The sequence below is a fragment of the Astyanax mexicanus genome, chromosome 1 (assembly GCF_023375975.1).
Source record: "Astyanax mexicanus isolate ESR-SI-001 chromosome 1, AstMex3_surface, whole genome shotgun sequence".
In the NCBI taxonomy this organism is placed as follows: Eukaryota; Metazoa; Chordata; class Actinopteri; order Characiformes; family Acestrorhamphidae; genus Astyanax; species Astyanax mexicanus.
The window spans coordinates 109688985-109706973 of record NC_064408.1 but is presented as its reverse complement, the minus strand read 5'-3'; the positions used below and the strand labels follow the sequence as shown (position 1 = coordinate 109706973).

At 36.2% G+C, this 17989-nt stretch overlaps 2 protein-coding genes and 1 long non-coding RNA gene across 6 annotated transcripts in view; 1 reads left to right on the top strand and 2 right to left on the bottom strand.

The window, feature by feature from the left end:
* The first annotated feature begins 2076 nt into the window (after positions 1–2076).
* rnf41l (ring finger protein 41, like) lies at positions 2077–16447 on the top strand. Of its 3 annotated transcripts, none has more exons than XM_022679659.2 (8): positions 2077–2178; positions 5326–5427; positions 6833–7058; positions 11965–12104; positions 13903–13929; positions 14110–14272; positions 15442–15562; positions 15824–16447. In XM_022679659.2, exons 3-8 carry the CDS (start codon positions 6853–6855, stop codon positions 16070–16072), a joined length of 906 nt encoding a protein of 301 aa, XP_022535380.2. In that variant the 5' UTR covers positions 2077–2178; positions 5326–5427; positions 6833–6852; the 3' UTR covers positions 16073–16447. The 3 variants fall into 3 exon arrangements, with proteins under 3 accessions (XP_022535380.2, XP_022535377.2, XP_022535382.2); XM_022679656.2 differs by having other exon boundaries at positions 2078–2178; positions 13903–13941; XM_022679661.2 differs by lacking the exon at positions 13903–13929 and having other exon boundaries at positions 2078–2178.
* Positions 8056–9723, bottom strand: LOC125781128 (uncharacterized). The gene is made up of 2 exons (XR_007424272.1): positions 9400–9723; positions 8056–9221 (listed from the first exon to the last, which is right to left on the bottom strand). It is a non-coding gene; the product is annotated as an uncharacterized LOC125781128 (long non-coding RNA).
* Positions 16448–16551: 104 nt separating the features above from the next.
* Positions 16552–17989, bottom strand: part of virma (vir like m6A methyltransferase associated) — a 28848-nt gene continuing 27410 nt past the window's right edge. For both annotated transcript variants that reach the window (XM_007236510.4, XM_007236511.4), the window contains exon 23: positions 16552–16904. In XM_007236510.4, coding sequence (XP_007236572.3) covers positions 16717–16904 — 188 coding nt within the window. In that variant the 3' untranslated portion in view covers positions 16552–16716. The remainder of the gene's footprint in view (positions 16905–17989) is intronic.

The following is a 17989-nucleotide window of genomic DNA, read 5'->3' as shown; positions in this document are numbered from 1 at the left end:
GTGTACTACACTTAAAACCTCGCCTAGTAGCAAAGAACATTGAATAAACGTCAGCCTGTCACAATAAAAATAATTTGTGGACGATATACAGCTCTGGAAAAAATTAAGAGATCACTTCAGTTTCTCTGATTTCGCTATTTATAGGTATATGTTTAAGTAAAATGAACATTGTTGCTTTATTCTATAAACTACGGACAACATTTCTTCCAAATTCCAAAATATTGTAATTTAGATCATTTATTTGCAGAAAATGAGAAATGGCTGAAAAAAAAAATGCAGAGCTTTCAAACCTCAAATAATGCAAAGAAAACAAGTTTATATTCATAAAGTTTTAGAGTTCAGAAATCAATATTTGTTGGAATAACCCTGTTTTTTAATTATGGTTTTCATGCATCTTGGCATGTTCTCCTCCACCAGTCTTACACACTGCTTTTGGATAACTTTATGCCATTCCTGGTGAAAATTGTTTCAATATTTCGCTTGATTCAATTGCAGATGTTTTTTAATTTGGTAAAAGCAAAGAAACTAAGCATTTTTTTAGTAGTCTCTTTTTTTTTTTTACCGAAGTGTGTCTTCCCAGACATTTTTGTGATAAACAATATTAGACCATTAAATGTCACGGACATAGCAATAATAGAATAGCATAACACAACAATCATACTATTTTAAAGACACATTCTTTCTTTACTGCAGTCCACGCGAAGTGAATGTGTCACAGTTACTGAAGAATATTGGTCATTGCATGACTGGCTAAAATACTGTTCACTGTTATATACAGTGGTGAGAAAAAGTATTTGAAGCGTCATGATTTCTATTCATGTTTTTCACTCTATAATGTTTCAAATCATCAAACTAATTTAAATATTAGTCAAAGACAGAACAAGTGAACACAAAATACAGTTTTAAATGAAGTTTTTATTATTAAAGGAGTAAAACAATCCAATCCTACCTGACCCTTTGTGAAAAAGTGTTTGCCCCCTACATCTAATAACTGGTTATTCCACACTTAACAGCATTAACTGCAATCAAGCATTTGTGGTACCTTGCAGTGAGTCTTTCACAGTGCTGTGGAGGAATTTTGGTCCACTTTTCTTTACAGAATTGTTTTAATTTCACCACATTACAGGATTTTCTAACATGAACTGCCTTTTTTAAGTCATGTCACAGCATCTTAATAGGATTCAAGTCAAAACTTTGTTTTGCTTCAGCCATTCATAGGTGGACTTGCTGGTGTGTTTTGGATCACTGTCCTGCTGCAGAACCCAAGTTTGTTTAAGCTTGAGGTCACAAACAGATGAAAACCACAGTGATGGAAAAATCAACGATGATACAATGTCCTTTTGATATTTGGGTCTGTTAATCTTATTTTGTTTTTAAATTTAAACTCTAATTTATACATTTTTTTAAATATTTGGTTTATAATGTCATTATTGTTAGTATTGATTTTAGTTTATTATTAATAATAAGAATTAAAATGTTATATAATTATTTTACAAGGATTTTTTTTTTATAATAATTGCCGACACCTTGGCTATGGTCAGTGTTAATGAATCACCACATACAATATGTATCTATAGTTCCAGCAAAAGTGCTGTAATGATTTGTGAGTTTTTCTTGCTGTAGTTTATGATAATTACAGTTTTTTGTGTGATTGTTACTTCCTCTTATTAATAAATCTCTCTCTCTCTCTCTCTCTCTCTCTCTCTCTCTGTCTCTCTCTCTCTCTCTCTCTCTTTGGGTTTAGGATATTTTAAGGAACTTGTTTTTTTTGGTCCTAAATACTTTAATTTCTAAAAAGGAAAAAGTAGGGTTTTAAATATTATGGGATTAAAATGGCATGGGACAGCAAAGCTGGCAATTTGGTCCACAAGAAAAAACAAGATTCACGGCAGACTGATCCTGTCCTAATGGTGAAGGAACTGATTGTGAAACTTTAAATTAAAACTGATTATGACATTTTAAAAATATCCCCAGAAAACTGTGAATACCGGGAACTTGGCAACCCTTGGTCGAGCGCTGAACCGGTCCTGAAAGGGGCGGAGCGAACACAGTGTTTGTGAAGAGCAGAAACAGCATTAAAGTGTTCTGCATGCAGCATCTGAGAGGATACCAGTGTACTGGGGTCTAAATATGACAAGAAAAGACCTGGAATGTGAGGAATATTAAACCCGTGTGCAGGTAGGTGATGCATCTTTTGCATAGTCCTGCAATAAGTAGTGGTGATAGAAGTAAATAAATAAATAAATAGATAGATAAAAATAAATAAATACATAAATAAATAAGAATATATATATATGAGTATAAGTATGTGTATTGTGTGCATTTAAGCAGATACATAAAAATATATTGGTGTAATAGTGTAGTAATGCAACAGTGCAATACCCTACTGAACAATGCATTTATGTTTTGTGGTATAATGAGTGTCTGTTATGTGCACTGTGAATAAAGCAGTTGCATGCACATTAAAAATGCATGAGATCTGTAAATATGTGCAAAATCAAAATGTGAAGTTGATGCATGTAAAACAGTGGAGTCTACTACACTATATGTCTGATAATTTAACATCTGGCGTGTCTGTCTGAGAGGACACAGTTGACCGGTGCATGTTTAGAAATGCATGCATAAATCAGCTGTTGATGTCTGCTGCTGTGGCAGTGTTGCCATTGAGATTATAATCCAATCACAGTCCGGGAGGCTGTAATCCTTTGTAATCCCACCACAGCCACGAGGAGCAGAGATCATTCAGGAGATTGCAGTGAGAGTAACGGCACAGACAGACACACACACAACTGTCCTTAATAAACATGTCCTTCTCTGTTTCCCTTAAAAAACCTGTCCAGAGTGTCCACACACTGTCTTTAACTTTTCTTTAACTTTAATGAATGCCAGTCAGTGAACAGCTGCAACAGCTGCAGGTGGAGTATAACACTATAGATGACCTTTGGGCTGCAGGTTGACCTCTCGTGAGGATGACCTGGTGGTAATTAATGGTCACCTGAGTGGACACGTGCAGGATTAAATGTACAGCATGTATACCTTAAGATCCCACTCACGAGGAAGGGCCAAAGCAGAAGATCCTTCAAGGGAAATAATATAATAGAAATTCAGTATATGTAAACTATGTGTGTTTGAGGTCACAGTCATATATATATATATATATATATATATATATATATATATATATATATATATATATATATATATATATATATATATACGTATATATATACGTATATATATATATATATATATATATATATATATATATATATATATATATATATATATATATATACATAGCCCTTTGAAGACTCTATAATACTCTACTGTAAACTTATTAAATTGTTTAATACTGTTTTATCAAATGCTCTTACAGACATCAACCATCCATTTTAATTTGGCTTTTTAAAAGGCACTCTTTTAACTGCACTCGCCATGTCGGCTCAAAAGAATTCTTAAGATCATTTGTAAGGTACACGGCCAGTATAATGTTTCGCAGTTTAATTTTCTAAAGTATCAATCTAAATTAAAAAATAGAAAATTGAGTATAAAACGTAATTATTATTTTTTTCATTTAGTAGAGTGAAGAAGAACTTGGTTTTCATTCAATTTTTCAATTATATAGTTTTTCATTTCAGCCTTTGGCAAACAGAAAGAAAAAATGAAAAGGTGAATATTCCCTATAATAATATTTTCAGATTTATCTATTTATCTTGTTACAAAATACAGAAATGGAAAAAAAGCAGAAAATAAAGAAAATATATATTTTTTTAATTTTCCTGAAAATCCATTAATGAGGTGCAGAGATAATTGGAACTATAATAAACTATAAACTATAAACTAAATTATAAACTATAATTGGAAAAAATGAATGAAAACTTTCCCACCCACTATTTTTTGTAAACTGCACTACAACTCAAAATATCCATAGAAGCGAAATGCAATTAAAAATACCCAGCTCAATTTTCATGATGAATGGACCAATAGGAATGCTTAAAACTTATTTGAAATAAAATATTTGACATAGACTTCAATTAAATTGAGGGCAGTTATACATTATGTTGTTTCAGAACTGATACATTTACCAAAATGACTTGTATTTGAAATGTAGTGTATTTTCATCTAGCAAAAAAGAAAAAAGTATGTAAATGTGTGTTATGTCAGGCTCTCAAACCAATGGGAAGTTAAACGTGAATCTCTGTGTTTTTAAAAAAGTTGATCAGGTTTAATCAAGTAATCATTATAGCGATTTTTGTCATCTTGTTTTATACACTGGATTTCTCTTGGGGACGCTGGGAATTGTTTTTCAGGGAGTTGACTCGTCCCCTGTGTGTGTGTGTGTGTGTGTGTGTGTGTGTTGTGCAGGTGAAGGTAGTGGGTGTGGGGTGTTACCAGGACTACTGCAGCTACATGTGTTTATAGGAGACAGGGATTCCCAGAACAGCTCAGTGTGAGCCTATAAACATAATATTAAAATACATATTAAATGAAAACACCTTTAATATATATAAAAAAAATAGATTGCATAAACTTACCTAATTTTATTTAAAATGATCCAACTAATTGCTGCCGTGATACAGAGATCAATACACAATTCATTTTATTTAAAATGATCCAGCTAACTGCTGCTGCCATACAGAAATTAATACACAATGAGTTACATGCAAATATACATTAAATACACTACACACTTACAGGGGTGTAGAAAGTACAGATACATTACAATTAAATATTAATATGGATGCTGCATTAGAATCTAATTAAACATGGATGTATGCAGCTAGAATTAGTCTAGTTCTTTTTAATACGCCTATAATACTATGCATACTGTATATATATATATATATATATATATATATATATATATATATATATAAAAAGTAAATATTGTCAGTGTCATGCAAAAAAAAATTGTCTTGATTGCTTTTTTTTGGGGAAATTTATATCTGGAAGATGTATCAGAAGTCCATTATGAATTAAAATGAGTGAATCTTTTAATAGATAATTAAATTTACAGTTTTTAAAAATAAGGTTTTATTTCGTTTTTTGCATTAGATTTCTCCCATCATTTACTTTTTAAGAGTAAGATGCAAACAGTCTCTAATGTAACAGCGATATTATTGTACAGACAGAATAATGGTGGTTTAATTGTAAAGCTGACTCTCGGACGTGTGGAGTCTCAGTAGGTTGTACATTAGGTGAGGAATGGCCTCCTGTGAGAATAAGTTGATGTATTAAAAGGTAAGCTGACCTCACTGTCTCTAAGCTCCTCCTCCACTGAATTCTGACCCGGATAACCCTGTCCCCTGCCTCTCCATTCAACAGCTGCTGGTCCTGTAGTTCCCAGGGAAACCACCAAGCGTACCCTCCTCAACCACCATTGAAGAGCAGCAGTAGAGACAGACAGGTGTGCACCAGTTCTGACAGGTAAGAAGAGCTTTCTCATCATTTGAAAAAAAGGGTATTTTTATTCATAGGAATTGTTCTGTCAGTGTTTAGTACTACTTTGCATTATAGAACATGTAGTAAAGTGTTTTAAATAGCTATAAGCATTCTTGAGTAAGGGTTCAACTATATCGATTTTAGCATGTAAAAATTGATGGCTGTCTATTATAATACTGTTTAGTTGAGTACAATAATTTAACCTTTCCAATGAATTGCCCTTTCGTAACATACACAATAATATTGGCAACATTTTTGAATATTGTGAACAATATTATACCCTGAAATATTGTGTCATGTCACCCACCCCTAATTATCACACCAGCGTACTACTTTTGTGCTGTTTTTAGCAAAAGTAAATTCACACTGTTCTCATTTCCCATTATATATCTACTAGAGACAGATTATATCTGTCCAGTATCATTTATTTTACTTTAATCCTGAATATATGGAGAGTATTATTAGTATTATGATATTCTGGATCATTGACTTTTGTTATAAATCTGATAATAATTATTGTATTTTTTATATCTCAGTTAGGGATGTGCCATATCATTGATTTTTTTTTTTTTTTTGCAGTAGTGTATTCTTAAAATATATTTTTTTAATTCAGTCTTTTGTTATATTGCTAGTAGTATCGTTATTGCGACAATACCATGAAATATTATGAAATTATTAATATACTGTATAAAATCTTTTCTTCGTTTTGAGAAGAAACATTTTATTTCATTCACAAAGGCACTTCAAGTAACATAACATATAAAATAAAATAAAGAAAAAAATTATTTCTACAAAAATGGAAAAATGTTCAATATATTTTTATTTATTTAAACTAATAAAATATAAAACATAAATTATCAATATAATTTTTTTATGATTTTTGCAGGGAAATGAAGTGAACATAGCATCTGCAGATTTTTTTTTTGTTTTATTATTTTGTTTTAAAAGTAGCATAAAATAACTAACATATGAGAGTGATTCTATTAGTTTTTGAAGTTGTGTGGCATCCAGTGGCTCAGCGCACACTGTATTGTTGGTTGTTAGAATGGGTTCCACTAGGTATCAGAAATGACTGGAAACTTTAACTGTCAGTCAAGAAAGTGAAGCTGAGAAGAAGCTGGAATTTAGGACACAACAGCACACTGATCCAAAGCATACCTCAAACAATCAGGTCAAAGGAATGTTACAAATAATTAACTTAATATGGTATACAGACTTATGTGCATGTCAAAGTTTCTGTGCTTTTTTTGTGAATTTTTAAGGTGAACTATGAAGCAGCCATGCTTTAACATAAGCAGACATTAGTCATTATTTTTGCATACCACTGTAAATGAATAAATAATGCACCACATTTGTCACATTTTATCTCTGTTTTTCTCTCATGAATAAGTCTGTGTGTGGAGGAGCAGGATGGGGTATGACGTGGAGCGCTTCGTGGGCTATGTAAATGAGGGTCTGCTGTGCTGTGTGTGTCGGGACGTGCTGGAGGACCCTCTGCAGGCTCCGTGTGAGCATGCTTTCTGCAGCACCTGCATTCACGCCTGGCTCGTCCACCACCACAACTGCCCAGAGGACCGGCTGCCGCTGGACATCACAAACCTACGGCCGCTGTACAGGTAATTGTATCCACGTGGCACAAATTACAAACATTTAATTTTCTTAATTTGAGTGATCAGTCCAAACCTGTCCATGAAGTTGCTTATTAGTTAATTTCCCAATATTTTAAACCTGTAAAAAAATGAAGAGACCACTTCAGTTTCTGAATCAGTTTCTCTGATTTTGCTATTCATAGGTATATTTGAGTAAAATGAACAATGTTTTTTTATTCTATAAACTATGGACAACATTTCTCCCAAATAAAACTATTGTCATTCAGAGCATTTATTTGCAGAATACTGGCATCTTGGCATGTTCTCCTCCACCAGTCTTACACACTGCTTTAAGATTACGTAATGCCACTCCTGGTGCAAAAATTCAAGCAGTTCAGCTCACTAAACAAAGAGACGTTGAAACGACGTCTTTTCTAGGTCATTTTTGCACGTCCAATTTTGGTCTCCTGAAGGTGCAGACTGTGACGCCAGACGACGTCTTTTTTCTGACGTCTTCTGCACGTCCAGTATTGACGTCCCCCAGACCTCCGGATAAGGGCTAATTCTAGTTTAAATTAAGTCGTTGTGGACGTCTTTTCTACGTGAAATTTACATGTATACGTTTTTATAGACCAACTACTTTGAGGCTCCCTGCATAACTGTAGTGCCATTTCAGACGGTGGCAACTGTTCCATTGTTCCAGCTTCAGCAGATAACTGGAAACGCATACAAAGCTAAGCCAAACAATTACTGGAACAGGTTCACAACCTTCTGGAACTAGTTATGCACGTTAGTTACACACAATATGCTTTACAAATAAATTGCATCTTTATTTTAACCACCCCAAACGGTCATCCTAACACTACACAACCCTCTCATTTTTTCCAAAACATGTCAACCTGCAAAGAACCAGTAAAAGCAAGGGATAAATTAATTACCCCCATCTTACCACTGTTGACTTTAAATTGACCCTTTCTGTTTGGGGAAATATTAATATAATAATAAACATAATGAGTAAATCTCATTTGGGGTTAATGCCTTTATTTTACATCAACATAACATACACCTTAGATTCACACCATAACAATTTCACTAAACATTTACCTTCCCTTAAAACTATTACAGCTTTGCATTATACCTTCCCTCAACACTATTACACCTTTACATTACACCAGGGGTCTCAAAGTACCGGCCCACGCGGTTTCATACGGCCCCTCACGGGTTAACAAAATAAACATACATCTGGCCCGCAATTCAATTTAATTATTTATGCTTTATTATGTTCGTTTTCATATTTTATCTTAACTTGTATTTTGGTGTGTGTGTGTGTGTGTGTGTGTGGTTTTTGTTTTTTTGCTTACGCTGCGTTGCCTGCTTTAGTCTTCAGTAGCCTTCAGCAGTCTAACCTTGCAGCCGTGGTGTGTCCACTAAACTCCGTAGTTATAAACATCCTGAGGTTAGCAGCGCGCTAACTGACCTGTTTATAATGTAATCCGAGCAGTGCCTCCGTGACGGCTGCTCTAAACTGCTGCTGTTAGCTGCTTGGGCTGAAAGATGAACTGTAGAGAGCTGTATTATCCGGTTAGTGGGGTTAAAAATTAAAAATTAAGAACTTAAAAATTTCAAAACGCTCCAGACCGGCTCAGCTGAGCCATGTAGCCCGTGGCTGGGCTGCAGCTCTGACTAAGCAAAGACTGCGGGCTTGTGGTGCTGCAGCTGCAGCTCCAACTAGTGGTTGGATGAGGAACTGCTAAATCTGAGGAAATGCTAAATCTGTCACAGCTCACAATTTTTGATTTTATATTTATTAAGCCTTATTTCAGTATCAAACGTTTTGATCAAAGTTAATATAACTTGTACTTGATGTAATTTCTATTCGCTTGAATAGTTTGTTTCTTGATTGATGGAGTTTTTGGATTTCATAACATGACAAATTAAAAGGATTTATGTTAATAGAGCAACAAGCAAACATTTTTCCATGCAACTGTAATATTTGATTGAATAAATAGTATATTGAGAGTTATTTAACATTAAGGAGTAATTACATTCATTTTATATTACATCTGGTTACATTTTCTTATATTTATAAGTTACATCTGGCCCTCAGAGGACAGCCAATATGTCAATGTGGCCCTCGGCAAAAATGAGTTTGAGACCCCTGCATTACACCTTCCCTTAACACTATTACACCTTTACATTACACCTTCCCTTAACAATATTATACCTTCCCTTAACACTATTACACCTTTACATTACACCTTCCCTTAACAATATTATACCTTCCCTTAACACTATTACACCTTTACATTACACCTTCCCTTAACAATATTATACCTTCCCTTAACACTATTACACCTTTACATTACACCTTCCCTTAACAATATTATACCTTCCCTTAACACTATTATACCTTCCCTCAACACTATTACACCTTTACATTTCACCTTCCCTCAACACTATTACACCTTTAACATTACCCCTTCCCTCAACACTATTACACCTTTAACATTACACCTTCCCTCAACACTATCACACCTTTCCACTAAACCTTCCCTTAACACCATTATAACTTTCCATTACACCTTCCCTTAACATCATTATACTTTCATTAAGATTCTAGGTCCTGAGAGACAGCGGTGTGTCCTCCACGTCTTTGTGGTGCATGTTTGAGATGCTCCGAAGTAACGTTACACATCTGTATGAAGTCCTCGGTGACTGTCCCGTCACATTTCATGACTCCATCTGCACAAGTAGAAAAAGACAAATTAGAAATCTCAGAAAATGTTGAAGATGGCCATTTATTTTTGTCCCACAACAAACTATTTTAAATTGCCTTATTTATGTAATATTAACATAAACTTACTTCTTCACACGCTTAGCTAACGCTAAGCTAACGGCGGGAATACACATTTAACACCTGACGAGAATTATCGTGCCGTTTTAATTCTCACACATCATATTAAGCTATTTCAATTAATTTTTTCCCACAACAAACTATTTTAAATTGCCTTATTTATGTAATATTCACATAAACTTACTTCTTCATGCTATGGCTTAGCTAACGCTAAGCTAACGCTAAGCTAACGCTAAGCTAAAGGCGGGAACACACATTTAACACCTGACGAAAATTATCGTGCCGTTTTAATTCTCACACATCATATTAAGCTATTTTAATAAATGTTTTCCCACAACAAACTATTTTAAATTGCCTTATTTATGTAATATTAACATAAACTTACTTCTTCAGGCTATTCAAAATGCACTTGATATTGCCCCCAGTTGCCTAGGTTAATTGTGGGTGCCACAAACTTATATAACTTAACGCTAGCTTAGCGAATTTAGCCAAAGACGGTTCTTTGATTTAGCTTAGATTGGCTTATCAGCCTAGCTCTGGTTAGTGCATTGACTTAATGACCGGACAATGCTTCTACGTTAAAGCTTCGGTTACAGTAAATATTATTGGCATTACGGTCGTTCTCAAAAGTAATTCCAATTCCATTTTAACTATGGCCACTGTTTAGCTATCGTTAGCTAGCTAGCTAGTTAGCTAGCTAACTGCCTGGGAAGAGAGGCAATGCCAGCAGGTTCAGATGATTTAAGACAACAGAGCTAAAACAACTAACACTACAAATACATTAACTTATACATATCGTCTTACCTTATAGCTTAGTGGCAGCTGAGTCCGGTCCGGAGCGGAGCTGAGCTGAGCTGAACGAGCTGAACTGAACGAGCTGAGCTGAGCTGAGCTGAACTACTGCAGCAGCCAAAAAATGTTTAGCGTGTTTTGCCTCGGCATATCCGAGTGGAGTTTATGATGACGTGCGGTCTCAGCAAATCAGAGTGGCGTTGACTGGTTGAAATCAACTTAACAATTTTCCACATAAATTGCATTTCCAAATAAAAATAAAAACATACGTAAATAAATACCTACATTCGTTAATTAATTAAATAGATAAAAAATATAATACTCAAATAAATAATTAGAAATAAATGATGCTTAATCATAAATAATCTATATTCATAGTGATTAACAATATTGATAACAACAATTTTGACATACATTTAAAAATAAATATATTCTTAAATAACGTTAATTTCCTGCACCTGTATTAGACGTCCCCATGACGTCCAAAAAAGTGACCTAGTCCGACGTTCAAATGTTTAACTGCATATTGACGTCCAAGTGGGGTCATAGTTAGACGTCCAAATAGCGGACCTAGTTTGCACGTCGTGTAGACGTACAGAATTGGTCTTGGACCGACCGACGCAATATAGACATGATCTTCACGTCCATAAGACGTCTAATGTTTAGTGGGTTGGTTTGATGGCTTGTGATCATCCATCTTCCTCTTGATTATATTCCAGAGGTTTTCAGTTTGGTAAAATAAAAAAATTGAATCACTGTCCAGATACTTATAATTCTGATTATATGTAATGTCTCTTAGAAAGAACACTGACATGCCAGAAGGCATTGGACAGGACTGTGGTACTGTGTGTCCCATGACTTTTGGAATTTCCCATGAAAGTTAAAGAACATTGCACTGAGCTGTAGGATATATGTGTGTGGGGGGGGGGGGGGGGGGGGGGGGGAATCTCCTGTATTAAATGTAGATGTGATTTCTACCAGAGTTGTTTGTTGGCATGGATAATTATGCTGCAGGTCACAATCATTATCATGTACTGCACTGTCCACTGTGGATGGTAATGCCTTCTATAATGTTAAATACCAACACAACTTCAGAAACGTAAGGTACTATCCATTTGGCATCCACATTCACGTTGCACTACAATGAGCATAATGGTCAATGTTCAGCGTCACTCACAAGATAACACCTTGCATCTTATAGCAGTGTGGGCACTCCCCAAGCATGATCAATTTATAAACTACTACCCATGACTTTTGTCATGCTAGTGTTTGATGTGTGTGTTACAGGTACATGCGGAATGACCTGGCGAGGCTCCAGATGAGGTGTGTGTATCGCCCGCAGGGCTGTGAGGTGATCTGTGCTCTGGAGTCCATGCATCGTCATGAGCAGGAGTGCGACTTTGCTCTGCTGAGCTGCAGTAATGCTGGTATGGGCTCATGACTGATCAGCTGATCAGTAGACAACATATACTTACTGCTATGATACTGGAATCAGGTATCAGGTAGCAGGTAATTGGTGTATATACGCCTGTCACATACCCAAACATACACACAATAGTGAGAGCGGCTGATCATATATCAAAGTGAGCACACGGTAAAGACTGGAACTACTAGAGTAATCTTTCTTTAATGATTAATGAGGAGACCCCCCTTAGACAACGAGTGAAGCAGAACATTTACCTCAGCCAAGGAGCTTACAAGGTTAGAAAAGTCTTTCAGACAGCTAAATAGAGGAACGTTATAGTACGGCATGTGTATTTCTGAAGTAATATATGGTAAAATATTAGCTTTTAAAGTGTATTCAGAATGAGAGCAGAACTGCTTTTAGATTTTTATTCTATTTCAGCACACAACTCTTTCAAGCATCTAAAGATCAGGGTATTTAATTAAAGCAACAGTCCTTAAGTTCTGAGGACTTGGGGATTTAGAGACCCAACTGGTGAGAATGTATAACTGCACCAAACATGTGGAAAAGTATTTTTAATGCTGGTTGTAAATCAATCAATCAATCAACCTCTATTTTCACTCGGGAATACATTGAGGATAACCCTCACAATGTTGTCAAGCATTTACACTATAAAAGGGACTGAAAACATTTAATAAGAAATTAGAAATAATGAGGTACAAAATAGTTAAAAAACAATAAATAAAAGAAATATTTTTTATCAACAGTTAATATAGATGAATAAAATATATATGTAAAAGGAAAAAAGCCTAAGCGACAGACAACTATTTTTAGAATGAATATCGCTGCTATCCAATGAAAAACATGTATCTTCATTTTTAGTCTTCACTATTATTTAAACAAGAGGTTTTCAACCGTGGGTTGTGAGTTGCCAATGGTTGGGAACCCCTGATTAAAACCATGTAGCTGCTCTAAATACTTCGTAACTCTGGATGAATAAATCAATAGATATACAGTGCCTTGCAAAAGTATTCGGCCCCCATGCACTTTTCAACCTTTTGCCACATTTCAGGCTTCAAAGATAAAGATATGAAATTGCAATTTTTTGTGAAGAATCAACAAGTGGGACACAATCTTGAGGTGGAACTTTTTTTTAGAAATAAAAATGTGAAGAGTCCAGACCTTAATCTCATGGAGAATCTTTGGGATGTGCTGGATGGAGAAGACTTTGTGCAGCAGTTGGTCAGACTCTACCATCATCAATGCTGAAAGATCTTGGTGAAAAATTAATGCAACACTGGCTTGAAATAAATCATGTGACACTGCAGAAGCTTATTGATTGCTTTCAGTTGAAAAGAAGTTGAATCAGCTGAGGGTTAGAAGCTGTTTCTAGGACTGGGAATGGGATTTTGCTCTTGTACCTTTTTTTGCTCTTTTACCTAATATTTATTATTTTAAGGCATGAACAGACTAAAGCATAGAATAAAATACTATTTAGAATTTGGGATGTTGTTGATCATCACGTATTGATATCAGTTAAAGCCCCTTCCTGGTTTATTGTAATAAAAGAGCAGTTAGTTAAAAGCAAACATTTATTGTAAAACTTTGTTTCCTATATTACGGTAGGTGATAATGAAAGACTCATCTTTAAAATAAAATGATTGATCGATAATTAATATACTGTTGGTGTATTAATAATGAAAATAAATCAGTGGAAAATAAATACATTTTAATTAGTGCTTATCAAAACAGATTTAAAAAGATTGTAGAATAACCCATATACACATTTAATGAGTGAATATCTGTGTGTGTGTGTGCAGGTGAGGAGTACTTGTGTTACCGCTGTGGTAGGTTTACATGTGTGTATCTGTGTGTATTCATGCTTTTTCTGCATGCTTTGTTAGATCTGATGGTGTGTGGGGGAATATAGAGCAGTGAATCTATCTTGTGTGCATTCAAACATTTTTATCAAAAGCTCTTTAAGCTTTTTCTCAGATTTCACTTTTTTAATTTTTGCTTTTTTTCAGGTTGTCCAGTACAGGTGTCTCGGCGGTCTTTGGAAGCCCACCTGTGTGTGTGTGAGTACCGGAATAGAATGTGTGCGAGTGGCTGTGGATTCACACTAACCAACACGGAGGAGGCTCAACACAACTGCATCTCCGAGCTGCGAGCTGAACTGGACTTGCTGAGGTAGGGATTGTGACTTTCTTCTAATTTTTATTCAATTTTCTGCCCCATTTACACGGCCAGTTACCCAACCTACTCATTAGAACTCCCCCTATCAATAGTGATGCCCAGACACCAGGAGGTGTTCTTCGATACATGCAAAGTCAGCCATCGCCTCTTTTTAAACTGCTGCTGATGCAGAATTGCCGAGTAGCATCACAGTGCACTCGGTGGAAAGTTCCTCAGTTCCAATACATCAGCTCACAGATGCCTTTTGCTGATCGACATCACTCTTTGGAGTGATGTAGGAAGAGAGCAACATCTACCCATCTACCCAAGGCTAACTGTGCTCTCTCAGGGCTCCAGTAGCTGATGGCAAGCTACATGAACAGGATTCAAACCGGTGATCTCCTGATCACAGTGGCAGCACTCTGAGCCCTGAGATTGTGACTTTGGTTGGAGCTAAAAAAAAATAATAATAAATAATTTGCCCAGATGAGGTTTTACAAGCCTACAACCCTGGTTTATGTCACTGCAGCAGCTCACAGGAGCCATGTAGCATAGCATAGCATGACATGCCATATCTAGGTGTGACCATATTTTGGTTGTCAAAGGGGGACACAGATGTCCTTTGTGGATAGGATGTTAAGACTGAGGGGCTTCAAGTTGACCATGTTGGGCCGTTATGGTTAAGAAGTTGTAGGACCGTAGCAGTGTGTGTGTGTGTGTGTGTGAGAGAGAGGGTAGGGGTAATTAAACATGTCTCTATATTAATGAGCGCAAGACTTTCATTGTTTTTTTGTTTTTTTTTACTTTTACCAGACATGAATATACTAAAGTAATCAGAGGTGAAATGAGTTAAACACTGCCCACCCACACTAAAAACTGATTGGCTGACTCACAAACTTTGTAGAGAACAGACCAATCAGAACCCTCTCTGTTTTGGATGCACTTAATGATTATACACACGAGAGGAGTGCTTTCTCTCCCTCTCCTTCACACACGTGACTGGGGAAAAAAAAAAAATATTCTGTGTCGCCTTTGTGTTCACTCTTGGGTCATTCGTTCTAGATTTCAGAAGATTTTATATGAATTGTGTGCATCAAGGAACTGTAACTGATATGCGATAGACTCCCGCTACTACCAGGAGACTTGGGAAGTCTGGGGTTAAGTGTGTGTGTGTGTGTTTGCAGGGCAGAGTTAGACTGTAAAGTTGAGGAGGTGAGGCGAGAGATGGAATCACGGCTGGATTCTCAGAGGAGACACATGGTGCAAAAAGAGAGTCTACTGAAGAATGAGGTGGATGAACTCAAGGTGATCACTCACACACTCACGTTTTGATATTTTAAGACATCTGAAGGGCACAGACTATGTATAATAATTTTATATACTTAAGTATCTACAGAAATCTTTCAGCAAAATAAGTCCTAATTTTAGATGCATTTCTGTTGTTTTAATAGATTTAAATTCTGTAAAATTATTACTGTATTGTGTCAACGCCACCCCTATAGTGGGGCAGGTATCAGTGCTCTGTCCAGTAGCTTTATCATGCCGACCGAACATGCCTCTGTTCAGGGCCAGCTGTCTCGTGTGATGTCAGATGTCCGTGTGTTGCTGGGCGCAGAGCGAGCTCGCCGGCAGGAGCTGGAGAGGGCAGAGCTCGAGAAAGCAGAGCTACTGGAGCTTCTGAAAAAGGAGGGGCTTAGGCCAGCCACGCCCACTCCGACTGCAACACCCCCAGCTGAAGGACCTCGTAAGACAAGCCCACGCAGTCTAGCTTTGGACTGCATCAAGAGGAAGAGCAGAGAGGTCACGGTCATCTGAAGAGCTTTACACAACACACACACACTGAAAAACCAGTGACACAATCTGACGTAACCTGAGGGCTAACCTGCTGTTACCTACAAATCCTATTCACGCAGACACACCACTGAACCACACTGATACCATTAATCTTCCACTACAGACTCGACTCACAAAAGGCTTCAAAGAACATTATAAACAGCAATGAATGGAGTAACAAACAGAACATCTAAAATGATCATACTGTGTGTTTGGAACATTTTTATATATATTTCAGATCATTGTACGGGTTTAACAGATGCAAATGTTTAAAAACTTATTTCACACAATGTTAGACCACTTTACTGTACTGTTCCTCCAAACAAACCTACAATAAAGTTCTATAGAAAGAACCAACCAGAATGTCTTTTGTCTTTCTGTGAAAGCAGCTCTTCATAGTATTACAATGAAACAAGCAATAGAAAAAGTGTATCCCAGAAGAAAAAGCTCAATATCCAGTATGTATTCACAAGAGTTTAATCAGTTTTCAACACAAAAAAGATCAACAAATACATCAAAACATCACAGTTACTCAACATTTCCACAAATACTCCAAATATCCATGTCCTGCTTGGTCCTTTAGAGCCACACGGCTGAGTGTTCTTGGCCAAATCATATAACGGTTATTAGCGGGTAAACGAACGGACGTGCCGACCACGCCCGCCTCCACTCCCGCTGCTGCTGAATTTTCCTTGGCCACGCCCACTACTACTCACTCCACCTCCTCCCACACCAAGTCCACCTCCACTCAGCCAGGACAGGCCAGTGCCTCTCCCTCTGGGTGCTCGATCCCGAGGAGCCAAACGGTACGCACCTGATGGAAAAACAGAGAATGAATAGTCAGAAACCCAAAAAGAAATATAGTACACCATCAGAGTCACACACAAAATGTGCAGCTCCATTTTTGTCATTTCTTATTTTTTAAACATTATTTGAATCTGGCAGTTGTTCTTTACAAGTTTATGATGAGTGACCAAAAAAAAAAGTTACATTGATCACCATTGAAGGTTAAGGTTTTTCCCTTCTTCAATAAAGTTTCTATTTTGGTAGCAAACACAGATCCATTTAGCATTAAACTTTTACACAACAGCCAGCTTCATATGGTAAATAACAGATTTAATTGTGCCTTTCAATTTCCTTTAAAAAAAAAAAAAATCTCCTTTTTGACTGTTATGTGGATAAAAAAAATCATGATTAAGGAAACACTATAACTGTCCAGGATTACTTATAATTAAATCTTTTTACATCTTACTGACAATTAATGTTTTTTTCATACTTCTGTATACTTGGCTTAACTTTGCTTACTAACATCCAGCAGATGGCACAATTCCTCCACTGACTAAAAGATGCTTTAAGAGAACTACACTTTCAGACATACTGTGCTAATCATCGCTAGTTCACCACTTTAAGTGAATATAAGCTAATTGAAGCCAACAGGGCAGCCCTGTGCAAATGTTCGGGCAGCCGTGTGCTCCAGCTGAGAGTTTCATCTCCACTAATTAGTGTGATTTGAGAAGAGACTAAAAACGTGCAGAATGAGCCTTGCAAATAGTCTCTGAATTGATACGATTTCATTCATTGAAATCAGTGATTGTTGGTCCTTTCATATCAGGTCTCTTTGTAAATAAAGATTCAGTTGAGCATTAAAGCACACAGTAGAGGTTTGCATACAGTCTTCTGCAGTTACTGTATTTTTCACACTATAAGGTGCACTATCAATAAACGTATATTTTATGGTCTGATTTCATACATTACATGCACTCGATTTTAAGGCGCATTTTACGAGACACTATAAGGAACTTCGTAAAATTCATACATAAGACACACCGGATTATAAGGCGCACTGACGATTTTTGGGAAAATGAAAGGATTTTAAGTACAGCTTATACTGTGAAAAAA

What these genes read in the sequence shown, in the direction of transcription:
- rnf41l (XM_022679656.2), top strand. Translation starts at nt 6,853, where the DNA reads ATGGGGTATGACGTGGAGCGCTTCGTGGGCTATGTAAATGAGGGTCTG. An exon ending in AACCTACGGCCGCTGTACAG is followed by an intron (nt 7,059 to 11,964) that starts GTAATTGTATCC and finishes TGTGTGTTACAG; the next exon opens with GTACATGCGGAATGACCTGG. An exon ending in ATGAGGTGGATGAACTCAAG is followed by an intron (nt 15,563 to 15,823) that starts GTGATCACTCAC and finishes GCCTCTGTTCAG; the next exon opens with GGCCAGCTGTCTCGTGTGAT.